We start from the raw sequence: 25,084 nt of genomic DNA on the forward strand, positions 1-25,084 counted from the left end.
CAATAGAGCAGATGGCCAATCACTGTGTGATATCAACAGAGGTGCAATCAAGCATGATAAGTGATAATTCATTACATTAGCAGGAATCCCATCAGTAATGCAAAATAACTGATGTAAACCTTAAAACAAATTGCCAAAAGTACACTTTTTGTCATTGCATGTACCCAAAATGCAATGGTGTATTATTTAAATTGAACATTTAAATAAAAAAGATGCATTTAACATTAGAACGAACTTCCAGTTTTTTATCATGGACCTCATCAGAAATCTAAAGATATTAAAACCAAGCTGGAAATGGGAATCCCAGTACAGCATCACTGCTTGTTTGTGTCCCAGACAGATGACACACTTTTGGAGGGTATTAGCTCTTGTATCCTGGTGTGTGGAGACCCCATCATCCCTAACCACAGAGAGTCCATCTGCTGGCCACCGTCTACCAGCAATACTACTATTATACAGTTGGCTTAAGATAAAAAGCAAAACGTTTTTGTTCTTATCCACCCTTAAAGTATCTCTTCTGTTCAGTACCAGGTGACTAACTAATAAAGACCAAGTGTTTACTCTTAAAATAAAAAAAGGTTTTGCAGGCTCTCCTTCAAAACGGCCCCCAGGCCAGGAAGGATTAAATCTGAAGCATCACAAAGGAAACCATATGTCTCAGTCAAATCTCAGGATGATTCCTGCAAATGAACAGTCAATGAGTGTCCTGTTTCAGGCTGTTATTTGAACACGTGCCAAATGATCATCTTAGTCCCATGGAAGATGTTCAAACAAGGGATTTTTCAATGTTACATTATCATTTCTTTGTTCAGAAAAGATACCTTCTATGGTTAAAATTAACTTTACGATTGTCTTTTTTACTTAAGACTGCCCCAATAAAAGATTACAGAGTGTATTTTCATCCATTTGAAGCAAAACAATAATAAAAAATAATAATAATAACAACAACAACAACTATATATATATATATATATATATACACACATATATATATATATATATATATATATATATACATACATATATATACATATACATATATATATATATATATATATATATATATATATATATATATATATATATATATATATATATATATATATATATATATATATATATACATATATATACATATACATATACATATACACATATACATACATATATATATATACATACATATATATATATATATATATATATATATATATATATATATATATATATATATATATATATATACATATACATATACACATATACATATATATATATATATATACATATATATATATATATATATATATATATATATATATATATACATATACATATACACATATACATATATATATATATATATACATATATATATATATATATATATATACATATACATATACACATATACATATATATATATATATATACATATATATATATATATATATATATATATACATAAATATATATATATATATATATAAATATATATATATATATATATATGTATATATATATATATATATATATATATATATATATATATATATATATATATATATATATATATATATATATATATATATACACATACATATATATATATACATAAAATAGAAAAAAAAAAGAAAACCTGCATCTGGTTGGTGCATTTTAACAATCCACTAGCGACTGGACATTTTTCAAAGAGTGAATGTCATTAACCTCTTGTATGTTGTTTTTATAATCAATTACTTATTAGTTTGGAACCACAACAACTCATTTATTAAAGTAGTAATTTAAAATGGGCCAATGTTGTTAAAATTTTACAAAACCCATATGTGGCTGATGCATGATGGACAAACTTCTAAACTGCTAAATTTGTGAATCACCTTTTTGGGGTCATCCTTTACCCTCTCCAAAATCGTTACTTTTTGGTTTTGCTGCCCAACATAACATGGGCCAACAGTGTTAGTGTTAACTTTTCTTGATACCATTAGTGTTGTTGTTGTTGTTAATATTATAATAATAATAATAATAATAATAATAATAATAATAAAAAAATCAAGAATTCATTTTTTAATATATGTTTGCTGTTTATTTAACAAGCTGACACAATTCTTGAGGGTTTTTTTGTTCTAACTGACAACTTAAACGTTTAAAGTTCAATCCACTTTAACTGTAAAAACTAACAAGTTAAATTAATTTCTCCATGTTGCCCCAACTAGGCATGGGTCGGTATAAGATTCTGAAAGTATGATAACCTTGGATAAAAATTTCACGATTTCGTGGTTTTTGTGATTACTGCACTAAAATATATTCTTTCTAAAGGTCTAAATTAAAAACAAAACTTCTTAGCCATTTCATCAATTTTAGTTTTAGAAACATTTAAAATATTTTGGGTGCAGTAGCTTAACATGTCAGGCTAAATAATTCAAATAAATTGACTTCTGCTGTCTTCCCTGGTTTCAAAAAAACAGATTTCTTTACAATTTAAAATGGCGTCTTTGGATCTCTTTTCTGCGGGAGATGAAAAAAACGTACGTAAAAATAGATAAAAATAGTACACATACGTTAAGTAACGGTATAGCAGAAAATTAAGGTTTTAAAACCTTGACTTTTCCAAGCCGCGGTATACCTTAAAAGTGGAACAACACAAATCAATTGCATGGAACCTAGTTTTTTTTTTTTATTATTATTATTTGTTGCACACACTAAAATGATTTCTGCTGCTTGTTTAAACTACTCATTTAAAATGGGCTGAATCAACACAATTCCTGAGTTGGCACCTGCCTTGTGTAGTTGTGCATTTATACTTCTGCATGCTGTTTGTGTTGCTCTGCAATAACACTTCTGAAACACTAGCTGGCAGAAGGTTATGTTCATCAGTGTTGAGTTTCGTTGCAGGTATTTTGCTTTTTCTGTATGCTACAAGTAGCTAAAACTCGCTCATTCAGAGGCAGGAACTGGCAGAAGTGCAACAACTTCAATCATAAGATAAACACAAAACAATAGTTTCCATCTGGAGTTTCTTCACAGGACTTGACACTTGTAAATCCTCGCTTCATCAAGCTCACGGCTCTCAGCACCACCCATGCTCGTCACCACTACCAAGCAGACAAATCACAGAGGTTGTGCTACATGTCGTTGAGACATGTAGTTACTTTTTTTGAGAGGTGTGCGTCAGCATCAGGCTATGCGAGGGTTACGAGACCACGCGAAGGCTGCGCCAGACCATACTAGGCATGGGACGATAACAGTTATCAAGGTATACCGTGGTTTGGAAGTCAATGTTTTAAAGTGCCAAAATTTTCGGTAATACTGTTACTAAGGTATGTGTACGATTTTTTATTACTATAGATAGATACCATCTATACTTAAATTTGTAAAAACAGTTAAAAAGTTAAGTTAATCAATTTGTGTTGGAAAAACATGAAGAAATTGTGTGAACCCAGCATGTTTTACAGTGCGTTTGCATTCAACAATTGCTGTTATTTATAAAAAGTTTCTTCTGATCAATTAACTTTCTATAGTTAAGATGCAGCCATTTATCAATTTGTAAAACCTCAGACAATTTTGTTAAAAAGGATAGTCCACCCAAAAGTAAAAACTGACACACGATTTACTTTCCCTCGATTGGTTTAAACCTTATTTGAAGATTTTTTTTAAGATAATATTTTGATGAGAGGCGAAAACTGATAAACGTTTGACATCCAAACACTATTGAAGTCAGTGTTTCCAGCTTTTATCAAAATATTCTTTGTGTTCAACAGAAGAACTAAAGTCAAACAAGTTCGAAACAAGTAATTAAAGGGATTTTGCATTTGGTGTGAACTAGTCACTTTAAATCCCAAAGTCTGCACTAAGAAAAGATCTTGTAAAGAAAACAAGGGAAAAAGGGTACTTTATCTCAATTCTAAAGTCATTTCTCAGGCCAAATGAACGCTGGACGTTAGTTATTGTATGGAAAGCCAGACAGACAACAGAGTCTTCAAGTTACAATCGATAGTCTAGAAAAACCCACAGCGCCAGTCGGCTCCGTCCTCGTAGAAAAACCCTCTTCTTACACTCCCTGAAAGCATCCGACAGATACACTATCAGCACTTCAATACAAAAGACCTGTGCTGATAGCAGAGCCTGCCGAGATCTTCAACAGGAAGTCAGGTCCAGACAGATACGGGTATGTTTACCCTTTAAACAAGACAAATGTAACAAGTAATGAAAAAGCACAGATATCAGCTATAATTTAATGCTGGCTAATACTATTTAGTTCTGGAGATGAGTTCATAGTTATTAAACGCATGACATACAACTTGATCTGCTTGGAAGATTTTAAGATCGACTTACTAAAAGACCTAATGGAAGGGCAAATTGTTAATACACTTCCTACATTTTATTTGAGATCACCTGCTCTGTTACTGGATAAATACCATAAAAGCCTCATTCACACTACAAGCAACTCTCAATGCGACCTTTCATTTCAACAGAGTGTAAGAACTTTGGGTTGACTTCCATCAATGCAAGCGACAGCAACTGTTGGCGACCAGGTGGGCGCATCGAGAGATGGGACAAAGTTGACAATCCTTCAACTTTGTGCAAATGAAGAGCAGCTTTGAGCGTCAGCCAATCCGCTTGTTAAGTGTGACGTCACGCGAAGCGGCTTCCGTGTTCAAGCGATCTATTCTACTGAATGAGGAATGACTCGTGAAATGGTAATAATAAATGTTTACAAAGCGATTTAATACTTTCTAAAAATCGCAATCGCAATATATGTCCATGCCTAATATCTAATGGCCAGAAAGTGATTCATTTTTTTATAAATTAAATTGTTGGTTTTTGTGATGCAGCAAGCCCAGAGATTCTTGTGTACATTATGACTTTATAAATTTACTTTAATGTGTGATATGAATAAAAAGTGATCATAAACGAATTTCTCAACTCAAATGAGTGGCGGATTGGACCTGGAAACAGTATTACATACGTCACCAACACGTCACCACTTAACAAGCGGATAGGAACACCAGTAGAGCCCGATCGATCCTCTCTCAGCTTGCTCAGAGGCCGGTTTTATTTGTGCTGTATAAACCTACACACCACTACGTTTGAAGCAGGTCGCCACCCAGAGCGACAGGCAGCTACAAAGTAGGGATGTAACAATTAACCGATGATTGATGTTGTTTTCAAATACAATAAATCTGTAAATATTCAAATATGCAGTGGCTCCCATTTATTTTTTGCTGGGTGCTCCTAAATTTTTTATTGTGCTCCTAAATTAAGTTGGGAGTGCCGGTGCTACCAAGTAAAAAAGTTAATTTCAAACTATGCATTTAACAAATACTTTTTTTATTTGTTTATTTTTCTGTAATTTATTTACAATTTAAAATTATTACTTGTATTTAAAAGTCAAAAATGTCACTAATTTTTAAGCACAAAAAGAGAAATGATCTATTGTTTGTTTTTAATATTATTGTGCTGTATTGATTGCTTAATGAGCAGCAATTAACAACACTTTAAAGTTTTAGATTTTTCCAAACTAGTAGTGTTTTGAAATTAATGAATGCATAACTGTGAAACCATGATTTTTTTTCAGACTATAATTGTACATTCAAAATTATAATCGATGCATCCCTACTACAAAGTCACTGCTAGTCTGAAAGAGGCAAAGGAGGACAATAGGGTGGTTTAACTTTGACTTTTGTTCTCTAGAAGCCACAATAAAAAAATAAATAAAAATAAAAATAAAATCATTAATTTAATTTGACTGCTTGTGCAATTTCCAGCTTTAATGCTGTATTCACACCAGATGCGGATGGAGCGTCAAGCGTGAGTGATTTACGTGTTAAGTCAATGCAAAAACGTGAATGGACATTCTGTGGCGGGATTTTCGCAAGTTGAGCGTTTTGTGCATTTGACAAGTTTGAAAATCTGAACATCTGAAAGTCTGAACTTCAGCGAACAATCATGCCACGATAACCAATCATGAGTTTGCTCTTGCAGAGGCGTGATTAAGACATAGCACCTGTTGTTGGTGTCCTGAGGGGGAATCCTCCTACTGACACCAGAGAACAGTACATCAAAGAGTCTGAAGCACCACTGAAAGCCTCCATCATCAAAGTACAGTTTCTTGAAAAGTTGATGAACTTGCATGCAACTCTGAAAGGATCTAGTGCACTCAGACACGGCGACGAACAAATCTACGTTGTTTTCAGCCTTCCTAAAGCACAGCTACTATCTCAATAAAATACATGCAGAGAGCCCAGCCCATGACATGGATTTGCGTTTATTCTAAAGCGAATTTCACGTGCGAATGAATCAAGTAAACTCAAAATGTTCACACGTTCCATGTCTGGTGTAAATTAGACAGCATTAGACTAGCCATTACAGTACGTGTGTGTGTGTATGCATATAAATATATATATATATAAATAAAAAAAAACGCAAAGAGAATCAACTTGGAATCGAACAGACTTCACACGGCTCGAAATTGTGACCATTTTGGTCGCATATGCGCCCGAAATTTAAGCTATGCGACCTCATAATATATATTGGGAGCATTCGTGCGACTGCATGTAATGGTTGTAGTGCGACCTGTTTTATATATATATATAGGTCTTCCCTGCCACTATATTGGTTCATATTAGCGGTCAATCACTCAAGACTTTCCGCTGTCAGTCGACAGGGAGGGAGCTTTTGTGACCTCGGGGAATGCAAACGGATGAAGAGTGAAAAGAAAAGAGTGACTGCGTGTTCAGCCAACACAATCTCAGGGCAATTTGTAACTTTTTCACACGTTTCCTTGTGAGATCAGGTTGCAACACTACAAATGTCCGCTAAAACACCATCGCCAAAGAAGCTTTCCTTTACTGAGTTTAAACTGATGCGGGTTATAACAAAGAACAGTATTGCGCTGGTGGTCATCGGGCGAATCCTGCTCTGCGCCCCTCGTATTGGGCCGGCTGACTCACATGCTTTTCCGCAAACACAGAAAAATGTAATTCAGCGCGTAACGAGGCTGAGTATTAAAACGACACGAACTGAAACCAAAACTTTTAAAAGTGAGACTCTTTTTTTTTTTTTCCCTTTCTTTTGTCCGTTCTTTCTTGAGGTGTATATTATTTTTGCTATTTAATAACTGATGACTGCGTTGCAGCTTTTAGCATTGAATTGAATCATTTATTATATTATTTCATTTGTTTTGTAGCAGAAATATTATTTATTAAATTGACATGCATATAAAAACAAAAGTACAAAAATATTTCTTACTACAATGCTTCATTTGTGTTTGATGCAAACCATAAATTTATTTTTCATAAAGTAACAGTAGGACTTTATATAGCAGATAATTTACATTAAAGCACAATCAAGGCAGCATGATGATGAGAAATATAATTCATTATTAGTATTATTGTCATCGTCATCATTGATATTTTATAATTATTCAACATTCATTTTGGAATAATTGCACAAATATTAAGTCATCCCAGCATTAGTTAGATAGATGTTCTGGGTTTTGTTAGTCCCAATTGATGTTGTTTTCAAATACAATAAATCCCTTAATATACAACTTGTCAAATATATCATTCAATTTTGGTGGGTGCTCCTAAATTTTTTCTGGTGCTCCCAATTTTTTTCTGGTGCTACGAAATATTTCAGGTAGGGAGCACCGGTGCTACCAAGTAAGAAAGTTAATTTCGAGCCCTGGACTTGCAGAAGGTATCAGATCCTGCAGTCTGTAAAGATTCCTACTCCAATAACAAATTTCTCAAATTATCAGTTATGAAAAAACATGACAATATATTTGAGTGGAACATCCCTAATAATCTTTTTTAATTAACAATAAGCTTACATTGAACAAGAAACAATTTACATTAGCTTATCTCATGAATAATCAATTTAACACAAGGTTCTTTCCTTTATAGAAATTAATCTTCAATTCATCTACTATTTATTCTACACTTTTTATTAAACACGTTAAACGTAAACTTATGAGGTAATTAATTAACAGGTTAACTTTGCAAGAAGGCTGAAAGGACAGTTTAGAAGTCTTTTGATGTTACTATCAAACATGACAACTGGTGAACACAAAGACTGATCCAGCCGTTCCCACCAGCTTCCAAGGTTAGGCAATAGATTAGCGGCAAAAAAACACAAAGAAAAAGTTTCCCACCCTTAGAATCCACTCTCAAGGGAAGACAAAGCATTCTGGGTGACTTGGGAAGAATTTTTGAAGGTCTGACTCTGAATTCAAGCGGAGGAAAAATTATCTATTAAATCCTCTCTTTACCCCTTTTGACTGGAGGGAGGTATAGATTTAACCTGTATTTACAGTAGGCGGCATGGTCCAAGAGGTTTTGCTGAGTGAACCTGATCAAGCATTAAGGCTTGAAGCCAAATCACACAGCATTTTCACAAGAATCCTTGCACAAGTTTGTGGGAAGCTTGTAGTCAGCAGAGCATTTGATAAATGACACAAAAAATCTGCGGATTTAAGATGTTCAAATCGATTCAAAAAGGATTCAATCTGTTCAGGACAAAGTATAATGTTGGTTTACCATTACAACAAGCTTGCATTATTGGTCTCAGCAACCCAGGAAATGTTTAAAGCCGATTTTATGCGATTATGTGCTTTATTCCAGAAATTCACACCAATATAAAAACTCTATATTGGATAGCAAGGAATGCTAGACCTCTACATTAGCATTAGATGATCTTTATCTTTTAAAAAAATATATAATAATACATGGTATATTTACAAATATTGATGTGTTTGATTACATTAGTGTTGTAAAAGCGCTCAAAAAATGACTTTTGCTATTTGTAGAAACTATTTATTTTATTTGAGCTGAAACTAATTTTTGAGGTTTTTGGGGGACAACCTATTTGTTTTTCAATCCACTTAAATCTGTAAAAACTAATAAGATAAATTTTTCATGTTGTCCCAACACAAATCTATCGTGTGGATCCCAGCATTTTTGATGTAATGATCTGCACTGCAGGTTTAAAAGGCAGCTTTGCATTGCCACACAATATCATTAATGCATCTATAGGTAGACATTTCTGATTGTGAATGTCTTTTTTGCATTGTAATGTTTTATTGGTTTCTGCATTAATCGTTAAAAAATAATTTCATTATAGGGCTGTAACGATACACGATATAAAATCGAAATCGCGACACTCAGATCTACGATCCTGTGTCGCGGTGTGATAAGGGAGAATCGCGACACACCCCGTAACTACCTTTCCAATAACGTCACGCGTGCCTGCAAAAGTTCAGCTAGTTGAAGAAGAACGTGAGGAAACACTTTTTTTCCGCTCGACATTACGAGCACTGCTCCGTTTAAGCCCTCGCAATTAGCGTTTAACCGGGAGAGCTCGCACGGAGCTCTTAGTAAGGGACTGTCTGAATGTGTCAGGAATATCAAAAACAAAACCAACTTAACCCCTCTTGACAACAGACAACGGCAGAAACATTGCCAGTGCTGTCAAAGCATTGTTGTTAATGTGGCTGCGCAGAGAGGGTTGGGCGTTCACCAGAGGCCCCGACTCCTCTGCAGAGGAAACTTTTCTGTAACCTTGCTGTGCGCTTTCTGTTTGAACCTTTGAGAGTTAACGTTACGTGCTGACTGACAGCGCGATGCTTGAGGCCAGGAAACAGGACGAAGCTTTCAGTTAAGATGAACACAGTTTCTATAGTTATACTTTATTTATAGATAAAGGTATATGGCTCTGTATATAATCACTCTATCTTGCTGGAAATTTATAGCCGTTTCGCTTTACTTCAGGACGCATGCCGCTCTGAAGGTCTAATCGCTGTTTTAAGTTATCCAGAGCTGTATGAATGTACAAATCTTGAATATAACAATAGCATTAAATATTACAATTGTAACAACACAGACAGCAACACTTATGCACAATCGAGCTGATTCAGTCGTTTCATAAGAGGACCGCGCTTCTTCTCGTCTTTTTTCCTTGTCAACATAAGGCAAGTGAGATGCGCCTTGTTTTCGGCTTATAAAGTATGTATGCACATTAATGCAATAGCATATTTAAACAACAAAACTGTTTACAAAAAGTCTACATATGCGTGCGTTGTTGTTGTCTTTTCATCATGCAGCACGCACACTTGAACCGCGAGGGAGAGAGAGGAAACCATCAGGACTTAATCTTTAAAATAATGATTTCTATTAAAATGTAAAAGGTTTTGTTATAATAATAATAACAGCGGGGCATTAAATAAATGCGTATTTTTTCCGTGGAGCGGCAATTTGAGGAAGTCTGCGATTTTTATTTGACGGAAGAAAAAACATGATTGGAAAAAAAAAACAGCCTATAGCCGGTTGTTAAAAAGAATCAGTCAGTATTTTCGTTTTGTGATATAAATTAATTATTTGAATGAAAATAATTTAGGGCAGTCCTATTTATTTTATTCATTTTATTTAAATTATTCTGCTCTTCTGTGCTAAACACTGCAGGTGCGTGAAGATGCTCTGTTGTTCTGTTCTGTTATTAATATGCTAGCATTTAAAAATAAATCAGTAGCCTATTTTAAAATGCAATATTTAATGTGTCAGACACAAAATAGACACGTCAATTTGTTTAATATAAAATTAATAGTAATCTTACCAGTTAACCGTTAATAATCGATTAATGAGCGGCGGTTGTCTGTTAGCAAAATTAACCGAAATGAGCATCCCTAGTAGCCATTTAATTTACTTTTTCTATGTAAGAGAACTTGATTAAAAAAAGAATTTTTAACATGCTTGAACCATCTACAAAATGGAGTTTAGTTCTGTTTGGTTTTTCAAAAGTATTTTGTTACAAAGAAAACAAAAATTATATAATTCTATTTAATAAAAAATAGTTTTAAAAATCTTTTTTTCCCCACCCCACACGAAAAAAAAAATCGTGATACGAATCGAATCGTGGGTCAAAAATCGTGATACGAATCGAATCGTGGGTTTGGTGTATCGTTACAGCCCTATTTCATTAATAAATTGTCCAAATAATCTTTGAGGAAAAAGTTGAAATAATTCTTTGTTTTAATTGAATATAAGATATTTGTCATAGGTGGGGAAAAAAAAGGTCCTTATTAAATTATTAAACACACGCTCAGAGGTAAAGATACGACAGCTGTCACTGAAGTGACATCTTCTCAAAAGGTACATATTTGGACCTAAAGGTTTCATATTGGTACCTCAAAAAGTTTGGACCATTTTAATATAGCTATGTCTGGCCTATGAACTTTCTCGCTTGTTATCAAACTATTTAATAACTGTAATAAGAGGCGATTCAATCATAACTCAATGTTAAAACAGCCATCATTACATTATCAATACGTGACTCACGCATGCATGTGTGTGTGTGTATGGATGCATGTGTATATATATATATATATATTAGGGCTGTAACGATACACGATATGAAATCGCCACACTCAGATCTACGATCCTGTGTCGCGGTGTGATAAGGGAGAATCGTGACACACCCTGTGTATACCTTTCCAATAATGTTACGCGTGGCTGCAAAAGTTGAGCTAATTAACACATTTTTTTCGTTCGACATTACGAGCACCGCTCCGTTTAAGCCCTCGCAATATTTAGCCGGGAAAGCTCGCACGGAGCTCTTAGTAAGGGGCCGTCTGAATGTGTCAGGAATATTAAAAACAAAACCAACTTAACCCCATTTGACAAACGGCAACGGCAGAAACATTGCCAATGCTGTCAAAGCGGCCGGATTTACAGCGCATATACGATGCTTTACTCACACTGTTACTGTGACTGCGCAGAGAGGGATGGGCGTTCACCAGATGCCCCGACTCCTCTGTAGAGTGAGGAAAGTTGTCATGTTTTTTCACTGCAATGTTGACATGATGGTGTTTCTGAAGAATTTTCAACTCCCTTAAATCAAACGAGTTTGGTATTCTTGAGAGAAATAAGTTGTTTATTTGTTTAATGTTTACTTGATTTGTGGTTTGCAGCACAGCCTCAGTGTGAAACAGTAGCCAAAAGGTAGGTAACAGCGAAAACTTTTCTGTAACCGTGCTGTGCCCTTTCTGTTTGAACCATTGGGAGTGCTGACTGACAGGTGCGCGATGCGTGAGGTCAGGAAACCTGACGAAGCTTTCAGTTAAGATTAACACAGTTTCTATAGTTATACTTTATTAAGAGACAAAGGTATATGGCTCTGCATATAATCACTCTATCTTGCTGGAGTTTATAGCCGTTTCGCTTTACTTCAGGATGCATTAATGCCGCTCTGAATGTCTAATCGCTGTTTTAAGTTATCCAGAGCTGGATGAATGTACAAATCTTGAATATCACAATAGTATTAAATATTACAATTGTACCACAGACAGCAACACTTCTGCACAATCGATACCCAGCTGATTCAGTCGTTTCATAAGAGAACCGCGCCTCTTCTTTTTTCCTTGTCAACAAAGGCAGTGAGATGCGCCTTGTTTTCGGACCCTTGTTCAACTGCAAGGCATACTTATTTTGCGGGACGATAACGTATAACCCGTGCCTACAGACACATTTGCCAAAGAAGCAAAATGGAAGAAGAATATTGCTGTTTGAAACAGACGTGTTGATGCCAAACCAGTGCTGATGTTGACCTGGATCTGCGTAATAAACGCAACAAATAGGCTTTACCTTTTATTTTACAGCTTATAAAGCATGTATGCACATTAATGCAATATCATATTTAAACAACAAAACTGTTTACAAAAAGTCAACAAAAAGTCAACAAAAAGTCAACAAAAAGTCAACGCGCGTGTTGTTGTTGTCTTTTCATCATGCAGCGCGCGCTTGAACCGCGAGGGAGAGGAAACCATACATCAGGACATACTCTTTAAAATAATGATTTCTATTAAAAATGTAAAAGGTTTTGTGATTATAATAATAACGGCGGGGCATTAAATAAATGCATATTTTCCGTAGAGCAAGCAATTTAAGGAGGTCAGCTGTTTTTATTTTTGACGGAAGAAAAAAACATATGATTGGAAAAAACAGCCTATGTCAGTTGTTAAAAAGAATCAGTATTTTCATTTTGTAATATAAATTAATTATTTAAGTGAAAATAATTTAGGGCAGTCCTATTTATTTTATTCATTTTATTTAGATTATTCTGCTCTTCTGTGCTAAACACTGCAGGTGCGTGAAGATGCTCTGTTGTTCTGTTCCGCTATTAATATGCAGGCATTTAAAAATAAATCAGTATTTTAAAATGCAATATTTAATGTTTAGACACAAAATAGACATGTCAATTTGTTTAATATAAAATTAATAGTAATCTGACCAGTTAACCGTTAATAACCGATTAATGAGCAGCGTTTGTCAGTTAGCAAAATTAATGAAATGAGCATCCCTAGTAGCCATTTAATTTACTTTTTCTATGTAAGAGAACTTGATTGAAAAAGAATTTTCAACATGCTTGAACCATCTACACAATGGAGTTTAGTTCTGTTTGGTATTTCAACAGTATTTTGTTACAAAGAAAACAGAAGTGATTAAGCTTTGGCTATTTATTTATTTTATATATGGCTATTTATATTGTTAATTTGCATAGTTAATATTGTTCTTTGTTTAGTTTATAAAGATTTTTCAAATGTTATTTAATTAAAGTTTTAAAAATCTTTTTTTCCCACCCTCCACGAAAAAAAAAAATCGTGATACGAACCGAATCGTGGGTCAAAGATCGTGATACGAACCGTATCGTGGGTTTGGTGTATCGTTACAGCCTTAATATATATAAAATTTGCATGTTTTAAAAGGCATTTTATGAGCATTCACACAGAAAAAAAATGCACAATATTTGTAACTTTAATAAGGAATTATTCCACTAAATTATTAATTTAATGTAGACTATAGTGTTATTTTATTATTTTACATTTAATTATTCAATTTCTGTACCTGAATAGTATTGGACTTTCTGGAAAACCTTAAAGCATTGTTTATTTGACCTTTTCTTTGCTCTATTGAAATCATTTTTGCTTGGATTTTGTTTTTTTAATAGAGGATTCAAACCCTTACAAAATCACCAATCAATTTAAATGAAGGATTTCGCAATTAACTATCTATCTATCTATCTATCTATCTATCTATCTATCTATCTATCTATCTATCTATCTATATTAAATAAATATGGCAACGTAAGATTTTTCCAATATCGTGCAGCCCTAATTTGTATCTAATATGTATTTGAAACATTTCAAGAAGTACATTTTTGTACTGATATGTACCTTTAAGGTATAAGAACCCTTTAGAAACAAATGTATACCATTGGAAAAGGCACGGCCCAAGTAACAGCTCTTGTACCTTTATTTCTGAGAATCCAAAAAATAATCCTAGTAAACACACAATTGCATATTTTTCTTATTGTTATAAATTTAATTTACACAATCTATGATTCATTAAGCCTCAGTTATAAATGCAGTGTATGGGTGTTTTTATTTAATACTGAATATTTAAAAGCAGAAATGTGACCCTTGTTTCATGCCTCCTTTTAACATCTTTTAAGGCCTTTACAAAGCAAATCCACCAATGCTTCTCTCAAATGCCACCAAAGGCCTAAAATGCAGATTTAATGCATTAGACTTTCAACAAAAACCTTGTGTATCTGTGACATATTAGGTTCAAACTATTGATATGTTGTGGCTCGGGGACAAAACCCATCCTCCAACATCCTATCCTTTCAGCATTCCTTAAAATAGCACTGAAATTCCAGCATTTGTCATGAGAAATGGAGTTAAAACAGCCTGATGGTTGATTTCGCAGACATTCACACAGCATGAGAAGCCTATATGCGAGTTTAGAAATGAAGGTGATGTGGAGCTGTACAGAATGACCTTAACCAAGTCAAGACAGATGGAGCAGAAATCATTCAAAGAAACAAAGAGGAGTAATGCTGATAGAATCACAAGCGTAGACGCAACTCAGCGTCATTCCTTCACCTTCACTCTCGACGCAACACATGCAATGATATGGTTAAGGTTACCTTGAAAATTAAATAGAAGCCTGTCTGATTCATTAGAGGACTTATGAGAATTTATAATATGATGAAGACTCCACTTTAAGGGTAGTAAATTTAAAAGCAAATAGTTTTATTTAGTCGTTTTATTTACTTGTAACTTTGTGCTAACGTCATTGAAACTTGAGAGGGGGAAATAAAAACACAGCTAGGGGTGTGCGATACTGACACCTATATTTTGAGACCTTTTTTCAGTAGTGATAATTTGATGATTAGATGCTACTTTGGCTGGTTTAGACCTCATATAAATCCATAAAGTCATTGACTGAATGATTTATTCAAATGATTCGTTCAAAAAGGCAGATTACTTTAGGATGATGCAAGTTACTGTCTTTGTGAAGGGTTAATTGAATCATTCACTTGTTTAAAGTCTGCGAAAAATTCAAATTTTGTCATGTTCTTGAGTTGTGAAGACACATTTTTAGTCTTAAGTGAACAAATAATTCACTGGAAAAACATTTGTGTTCTTTGTGGTAATATTTCAAAACAAAATCTGACCGTTTGCTTTCACTCTCCAATGGCAGTCTTAGTGACATCAGTTTGGTGGCAATATATGCTCAGCCACACACCTCAAACTATTAGTTTGTCAGTGGAAAATGAGAGAAGGAGCTCAAAAATAAAACCCCACCCCCAACTAAATATTCAGTTTCTGTTAAAAATGCGTCATCATACTGAGATAACAATCCGCGGCAACTTCTGGCTCACATAGACTTTAAATAATATATAAACAGATTGATCCAAGAATGAAACACTGGTGATTTAGGTTACATAATCTACAGCCAAAATTACATTATTGGGGGCTTCTACCAAAATTCACTTTTAATAAGCATATTGGTAATTTAAATATGATATTTAATTGTTGTTGATTTGATTTACCAATTTTTTTGTTTTTATGCTTGAAAACCCCCTTTCGTCTTTGACCTATACATCCATAAACTTTAAGGTTTTAGGCCCTGTCCACATGAACATGGGTATTTTTAAAACCACACCTTTTCTATGGGGTTTAGCAGTTTGTTCACAAATAAAATCCAGGGTTTTTCAAAACTCCAGGTACAATGTGGTTGTGTGGACGCTAAAACTTTTAAAGGTTTTAGCCTCATGACGTCAGCGTGCACAGCATTTTCTCTTCTTTGATTGGCCAGCAAGGCTGGGTTTACTCCAAACACGGAGTACACGAATAAGGCAAATTCTGCAAATTCGCACAACTTCGCATATTCCGTATTGTTTAACTGTGGGATGGTAATCCACCTCTGTGATCTGTTTGCATTGACTAGAATGCAATTTACTCACAAAATAAACTTAATTCCTCATTTGACATAAACTCAGTTTAAAAGTGTCATTATCATCACTTGTTGGTTCAGCATGCCCATAACATGCATTACAGTGTTTTTGCATTTTCATGGTGGACAAAGATTATTATTTTTTTCTATAAAAAGTTTTTATAAAAATACCTGTGTGGACATGACCTTAGTGTACTCATAGGAAGTTACATACAAAACTATTGACATTATTCTTATCATAAGAGCAAGCCATTGGAATTTTTTTTGGCTCGAGACTACCAGTTTCATTCACTTCCATCAATTTCTAAAAGTTAAAACGGTTCACTTTGCTGCTTCATGTTGCAAATTTACTATTATTATTTTATTCTACTTTTTATGTTTAGTCATGAACACTTGTTTGAAGAGCAATTAGTTTGACCGTTTTCTGCCGTTTCCTAGTTATTTCTCCTATAGGCAACTGAATCTGAAGTACTAAAACAAAAATCACAAAAACGAACGCACTTCTGCATTGCAGAATACCACATCTTAGAATAACTAAAAACATGTTCTGCTATTATATCCTACTTTGTATTGATAGGTCATTCTAACTGCATTCTAGTAGGCTTTAATAAACATTAAAGGATTTTGGAGTCAAGATTTTCAGCTTGCATATCATTAAAACACTTAACATTTTATCATAACCAAAAACAATTCAAATAAATCACACACCCCTAACTATTAACTATTTATTCCTATTAATTTCTGCTTCAGTCCACACATTTAAGACAACATTGACCTAAAAGCATGAATGCGGGCAGCTTTTTGCGTTGGCGTACCTGGGAATGGTGACACACTTGGTGTTGCGGTTTTGTGTGGTGATGGCCTTCTCCAGCTCGTCCAGTTGGCCAGTTTTCTTCAACTTCTTTACCAGGCTTTTGACTGCCTTCTCGCACCACTTCTCCTCCTGGCCGTTTTGCTCTCCACCACCTCCTGCTCCGCTCGAACCACTAGCAGACTTCTTCCAACCCAGCAGACGTTTCACCACGGGCGGAGTGAAAGGCAAAATGGAGGACATGGTTTTTTTTTTTCTTGGGGTGTCCGATGAGCGGTCAGTCTGGGCAGGTGGAGTTAGAGAGACAGATGGAGGCTAGGAGAATGGGGAGGAACAGACCCAAAGTTCCTAACTGGGTCTCTGGGCTGATTATGAGGGGGCAGGGGGCATAGATGTTTAGGAAACAGGAGAGGAAAGGGGGGTGAGGGGTTACCTGAGTGGAGAAAAGCAGAAATTAGGATGAGTTGATGGCAGACACAAAACTCCTTTTGTTGGCCATAATAAAAGAAAATAATAAATAAATAAATCCATTTTGGTTGAGTTTAATTATTTTAGGGGCTTGTTTTCAAGACAGTAAAAAAATTAGTACTTATTCATGCTTGTCTGAACATTCAACAGAACTTAAAAAGGTGGTTCAGAGTGTATTTTTAAGGCTTATTTATAAGACGCAAATGCAACATGTGCTTATGCTTCATTTGTGAAAAATCAAGCTATTTTTCCATGCATCTTTAACTTTATACAGCAACTCAGCTAACATGAAAACGACTGTAATATTTCCTAGTTCCTCCAAAAGCCCCACCCTCAAGAGGCTCTGATTGGTCACCTAACATATGGTGCTGTGAATCGTGGATTGGCTCCATGTCATCAGAAAAGTCTCTGCTATAACATTATAGCGCATCTGGCCATGCCCATTCGTTGTGTGAGGTGTATGCTCGTAACCTGAAGGATTTATGGCCACTAATTTGGATATATTTTTTAGTAGTCTCCAAATTTCATTCGCTGTAGGCTCTGCTAAGCTATCTCTGTAAAAGCCAACGGCTATTCCTCAATATGCGTTCTTCAGCGGTCTTGCGTCCTCGTGTTTTCATGTAACGTCATCATCAGCTGCCTAAGGTCAGGTCCAATACTCAAGAACGCAAGTACGGAGGACGCGTGAAACTTCCCGGATGTGATCTTGATAGAGGACGCACTGATGCAGACTTGGGCACTGAACACCGAATCGCTCTGAGAAGACATTGCGACTGTGGGAAGCGCAGCACTTTATTTAGATTTATTATTAAAGTACAGAGATACAAGTTATTTACCTCAGGAGTTTCCCTAAAAGAAACGGTGAGAGTAGACATTACCATGAAGATCTTAATAAAGGACTAAACATATTAAGGGTGTTTGTTTGCTAAAATTCGTATTAAAAGCTGTTTTATTTAAATCGTGCAGAGTATATTTATAATGTTTTTATGCAAGGACTGTATTTTGAAAAGGGGAAAAACAATAAATCGTTGTATGAATGCTGTAATGTCTAAATAATTTACCATTTAAAACGCGTGAAGGTCATGTGACCATAAGGTAGAACGTAGCATCTCATTTCTCAAAAAACGCGTTCTCTGCCCTCGCGGTCTCCTGAGTTTGTTCTTCCAAGGACACCTGGCAAGACCGGTCTCCACAAGAACGAAAGTCCGTTCTCTGCGTTCTTGGAATTGAGAAACAGCCAACGCCTCCCTTTCCATTGTCTTACATTCAGAGATGTTATTCATGTTCACGCAGCTACGTTACACATCAACTTAAGTTTCAAATATGAGATCGTAATGTAGAGCTGCACGATTCATCGAAAAAATGTCGCAATCTCGATTCGACTCCCTAAACGATCTTAATCCAGCACTTTTACGATTCTGCCAATCATATTTTCAATGTCAGGAGAGAAGCTAAAGCGGTCGCAGAAGTTTTCACGTAGTTTTACATACATTGCTCAGCAACATGGACATCTGTAAAAGTGTCACATACTGTATTTATAAGGTATAATTCAACCAAAAATGTTATTTCTGTCTTTAAGTAATGATGTATTCGCGGCTGCAAAATCACACGTAACGCAAGCTGCGGTGAGCGGTTACCAAAGAGAGGACGGCACGCGCCTGTGAATGATGCCTACTTTAGTGAACAGAACTTGCATAGGATGTAAATAAAAGGTAATAAAGTTGTAAATAACATTCGGTTTATTGCACAGAATGATCATTTAGGAGCCGCACGAGAAGTATGAACCGCACTTAGCAGTCAAAATGAAAGAGCACGCACATCATTTAAAAAATATAATCGCATTTTAGAGTTATTACGACAAGCATTTAATATGTTTTTCTTTCTTAGCAATCAAAGTGTTGTGCGTGAAATTAATTTTTAAAAGTGTTAGTATAACTATTCTAGCCAATGTAATGTTGAATATTATGCATGAGGGAATCTGATAATGACAAATGTCTGATTTTACCAGTAGAATAAAATGGTCTATTAATGTTGTCAGTGATAGATTGCAAGTATACATCTCACATTTCATCTCAAACATAATAATTCTAATTGAGTCTATTCAAAATTGAGCATTTTAACCAAAAGTAGAAGTGCATTTAATATTATTATTGTGGTTTTACCATATGTTAGAGAAACAAAAATAAGAACAGCCCACTCATTAACCTTTATTTTACATCTGCAGAATAGTGAGAAAATAGGGATCTTTATTTTAAGCAAAAGAATCACGATTCTCATTTTAGCCAGAAATGTGCTGCTCTATCGTAGTGGACCACCCCTTTAAGAGGTTAAAATAAGCAGTTCTTTTACAACTATGAATTTGAATTAGAAGTTGAGCAAATATATTGCATTTCATTCCTAATGATAATTACAACACTGCCTTTATAATATGGTAATTCATACAACAAAATTCACAACAAAAAGCGCAACAACTTCACTTGAATTTACCTTTAAAATGTACTTTAATTATAATATTTCACGCCATTATTATTTTGGCAATATTTCCAAAAATCTGCTTATTAAGTGTGAAGTCACACGAAGCGTCTTCCAGGTCCAATCGCTCTTTCAAACTGTATAGAGAGGCTTAACAAATGGTAATAACAAACGTTTACAAAGCACTGTAAAACTTTTCAAAATCACGACTGCAATATATACATCCATGCCTAATAAGATCTGATGGCCAGAAAGTGATAATTTTTTTATAAATTGCTAAAATATTGGTGTCAGTGATGCAGCAAGTGCAGAGAGACTGCTGTGTACACCATGATTTCGTATAAAATCCACTTTAATGTGTGTAAGTGATACAGTTATTTTCTTAATTCAAATGAGTAGCAGTTTAGAATCAGAACCAGTATCCCATACATCACCACTTAACAAGCGGATATCATATTGCATCAAGATTACAGTTGGCAAAAACAAAATTCATAAAAAATTTGTAAAGCTATGGTTTAAAATCGTACTTAATGGCTTATTTTTGCCAATTCCATTATATTCATTCATTCATTGTTTTATTGGTTTAGAGCCTTTATTAATCTGGGGTTGCCACAAGGGAATGAACCGCCAACGTATCCAGCCTGTTTCATGCAGCGGATGCCTTTCCAGCCACAACCCAACTCCAGGAAACATCCATACACTTTAACATTCACACTCATACACTACAGCTAATTTTGTTCATCCAATTCACCTATGGCGCAAGTCTTTGGACATTGGGGGAAACCGGAGCAGCTGGAAACTCACTGCAATAATGGTCACCTTAATTCTATTATATATTTTGCTACATTTTTTGCTTGCTTTGTGTTTTCCCTCTTTGCAAGCTTTTATTTGAAACAAATGTATCGGTCTCTTTGATCATAATAATGCCTCATTGAAGAACAAGTATAACAGATTTTCTTTTTCAAAAAACTTTTTTTACAGGTTAGGTAACTAATGCTAATTGTTGACCAATTGTGCATTAAAAAAGATCATTATGTTTCCAATGTGGTATTAGTAAAGCAGAAATTAGTCCAATAAATTTTGGAAGTGACTGAACTCATTGTCAAATTTAAAGAATGCAAGCTTGTCCTATTTAATGTGTTTTTCTCCACATAATAAGTCTACGCAGAAAAAAAAGATGAATATTGCCGGCCTGTAAACATGAGGAAGTGGAAGTAAAACATCCTGATGACGACTTTGGTCAGGCTTACAAAATACCCTTACTCTGGGTGCTATTTATTATAATAGAAATGACAAGCAATAAATAAAAAATATATATAATAATAATAATAATAATAAAATATAGTGTTCTGCTTGCCAGGCCAGTAGATGACAAGACTGAAACTTCGAAAGTGGTTTACTCCACTACACACATGGTCCTGTAGTTGTTGTTGTTATGGTCTTTAAATATTCACATGCAGTTTTCGCAAAATTGTATTTTTTGTAGTTTATATCTATATAACAATATTGTTTTAAAAGCATGTACTTTCAAATCCATTTGCAAAGATCTGTATTTTATGGCTCCCAATACATTGCAAATACGAATGGCAAAATTGCATGAAGTGTAAAGGCCACACACTTTTCTTTGCTAGTCAAAAATTCACTTCAATTCGAAAGAAATTACTTTTGGGAAATGCTCACCCTTTTTAGTCAAAGATGCTTTTTTAAGTTTCAAATGAAATATTGCAAGATTTCCCATATTTGGTGTAGAAATTAGGGCTTCCCAATATTGGAAAAATTTCACATTGAAATATTTTTTTATTCTGCGATTTACATTTCAATATGAATACAATTTCACTAGAGCTGAATAAATGTTTGTAAAGAATTTATAATTTTAGATTGATTGGGATGTATCTGTAGTGCAGTACACATGCATAAGATATAATAAACAATCTACACGCATAGACTAATTTAATAAAGAAAAGCATACTAATTAAATAAACAAAATTGTATTGTTTTTCCGAAGAGTAGAAATGCATTCAGATATACAGTAATTGAATAATCAAATGTAAAATAATACTGCATAGTTTTCAATTTTAAAAACAACTTTTACAAACCATTTACAAACCATTTTTTTACCATTTACAAATGGTACATTTTCTTGCTTGAATGCTTTTATGACCCTCACAAAGTCACAGGACTCAAAAAACAATTGAAAAATTATTAATTATAACCCAGACTCAACATTGAGTGTTCTCACATAATAAGTCTTTTTTTCTGCGTAGACTTATTATGTGGAGAAAAACACATTAAATAGGACAAGCTTGCATTCTTTAAATTTGATTAATGTGACTATTGCGAATGATCACATTGCGATGTCAATGCAAAAACAATATATTGTGCAGCCCTAGTTAAAATGCTTGTTAAAAAGTATAATTTTAAGTATTTTTTACACATTTGTTAGCTTCTAATGTTAATCAAACTTTTCAATATGCCGTCTTACCTTTAGGAAATGAAACAATACCTAAAGTAAAGACTCAAAAATGTGTCTGTGTTCCAAATAGAACAAGTATTACTTGGAGTACGATTTTAATAAAACGTGTGAAGCATTTTAGAACATTTAATATTAGTAGATATTAGTACAATTAGAGAATTGTTTGTTAAAATCTTCTAACGTGCTTCATCTTTGGGCAAAATATGATGTACTTATTGTTCACAGACTTAACTTTGCTATTTATCTATTAACTGGATTGAAGCAAAGTTGGTTTTATGTTCGCACATTCGTTCAGTGACAACTTGTGACATGCTACATACATTGTTTACCATGGTATTCGGTCTGAAATCACATGCATGACTTGAAAACAACATTAGCACTATTTATTTGACTGTGAACATTGCACTTTTACAGACATTGGCTGCTAAAATAGTGAATTGTTCACCATTTAAAATTTGCAAAGAATATTTTGTGAAATTATAGGAACAATTCCTTTGTTTTGGATGTGACTTTTGCAGTAAAATCTCAAAACATAAATTGACAAAGGAAGTATATGTTAACATTATATTGAAACACATCTCTATATTTTTCAAAACAACTAGCCAGAGTTGTGGGAGCAGAAATGTCAATCTGTAAACATTTTTTATATTTTGAATGAAGAAAATAAACATGCGTTATGGATGTGCCAAAAAAGTTTGCAAGTTTACAGTACACAACACACTTTGTAGAAATTCTGTAAATTAAACTGCACAACCCAAAAGAAACGATGCTAATCAAAAGGATACGAGTTGGATCACTAAAGAATAAACATGAATGATTTTATTTTATTTTATATTTTTGCATTTATGAGAAAAAAGCTTCGTTATGGATGTGACAGATGTGAAATTGCCACTTGTGTGACTTTGGTAATTCAAATATAATTGTTTGAAAAAACACTGACAGAGACATTTTTAAGTATTTTTAAAGCACTGTAAAATACAAGCCTACACAAAAAAAATACAAATAAAAATAAATAAATAAAAATAAAAAAAACAAGTTTTACTAATTTGGGGAAAACTTTTTTTTTTTTCATGGCAAGGTTGAAATTTGCATGGAATTGCTCGTATACAGATGAGCAATTCCAGCGTTACGGATGGGCCATTTGCAGTAAAAACTCAAAACATAAATTCACATAGAAAACAAGTTAACATTATAGTGAAACATCTCTATATATTTTCTAGAACAACTGATCACAGAGTTATGGGATTAGTAAAGTAACAATCTGTAAACATGTTGTGTACTTTAAATGAGGAAAATAAATATGCTTGTTTGATCACATCCATAACGCATCCGAGTTTGCAGCATACAACATACTTTGTAGAAATTCTGTGAATTAAACTGCACAACCCAAAAGAAATATTGTTAAATATAAGATATATCCATCTATAGAGCAATCATGACTGATTTTATTTGATTAGACATTTTTGCATTTATGAGGAAAAAGTGTCATTATAGATGTTATATCTCTCCGTTATGGATGCGAGCAATGTGAAATTGCCACTTGTGTGACTTTGGTTAATTAAATATTATTGTTTGAAAACATTGATAAACATTTTTGAGCATTTCTAAAGTATTGTAATATACAAGAAAACACAAAAAACGGTTTACATACTTTGGTAAAATCTTAATTTTTTCATGGCAAGGTTGACTTTTGCATGGAATTGCTCAGTTATATACGAGGACAAAGTCAGAATGTGCGAATATAACACCAACTTTACCTCAATATTAATTGAGTGGTATCACATAGGAATTGGAACGGCTTTAATTAAATAATGATAGCTTTTATGGATTATAAAATCCTTCTTAAAGTACAAAATCAAACAAAAAAAAAGTGCTTAGGGATTCCTTAAATAATGTGTCGGTGCTCTTTGGGTAAGTGATTCACCAGAATAAACAGCAAAAGTCTATCTATCTATCTATATATATTAGCCTTTATTGACAGTCAATAAAGGTTTTTAATATTTGTTCCACATTTTTCCGAGTGTCTTGTACTGATTTTTGCTGTTTAGACCGCTTAAACTGCTATAAAAGTTCTTTAGTAGGATGAATTTACTTGGGACTTTCAAATCAAATCAAACATAGCAAGTTTTACGCGTTTTAGGAAGTGCTCACGAACTTCTTGCTTTTTTTCCCGTCAAACATCACATTCGCCAATGAAAGGTTCAAAGGGGGGTGTTTTTAAACAAAATATTGCCTAATGGAATGTTTGATTCTAACGTTTTGGCGCGTTCCGATGTTGCACTTTAATGCCCAATAATGTTGCCTAGGAATGCTTTACCTCTCTTACGCTTTGACATAGTTGCCAGAGTCCGAGATGGGCAATACAGATGCCAATGAGCTAGGTGCGCTTTATGCGTCAATAAATGTTCTTGAATATGCAATTATATACGAACGATAGACCAATAACGTGCATTTCACAAATCAACTGTGCAAAACAAACACCATGACCATGCATCTAATGGTACAACTCCTACCATACTTAGAAAGCAAGCATGGGTATGTTAAAAATGATGGCTAATTGATTTGTAA

At 34.1% G+C, this 25,084-nt stretch overlaps 1 protein-coding gene across 7 annotated transcripts in view; it reads right to left on the bottom strand.

Moving 5' to 3' along the window:
- Positions 1 to 25,084, bottom strand: part of smad2 (SMAD family member 2) — a 63,595-nt gene that overhangs the window by 38,009 nt on the left and 502 nt on the right. For all 7 annotated transcript variants that reach the window (NM_131366.3, NM_001290015.1, XM_087268842.1 and 4 more), the window contains 1 exon segment: positions 17,108 to 17,536. In NM_131366.3, coding sequence (NP_571441.3) covers positions 17,108 to 17,346 — 239 coding nt within the window. In that variant the 5' untranslated portion in view covers positions 17,347 to 17,536.

This window comes from Danio rerio, chromosome 10 (genome assembly GCF_052040795.2).
Source record: "Danio rerio strain M-AB ecotype USA chromosome 10, GRCz13ab, whole genome shotgun sequence".
Lineage (NCBI taxonomy): Eukaryota > Metazoa > Chordata > Actinopteri > Cypriniformes > Danionidae > Danio > Danio rerio.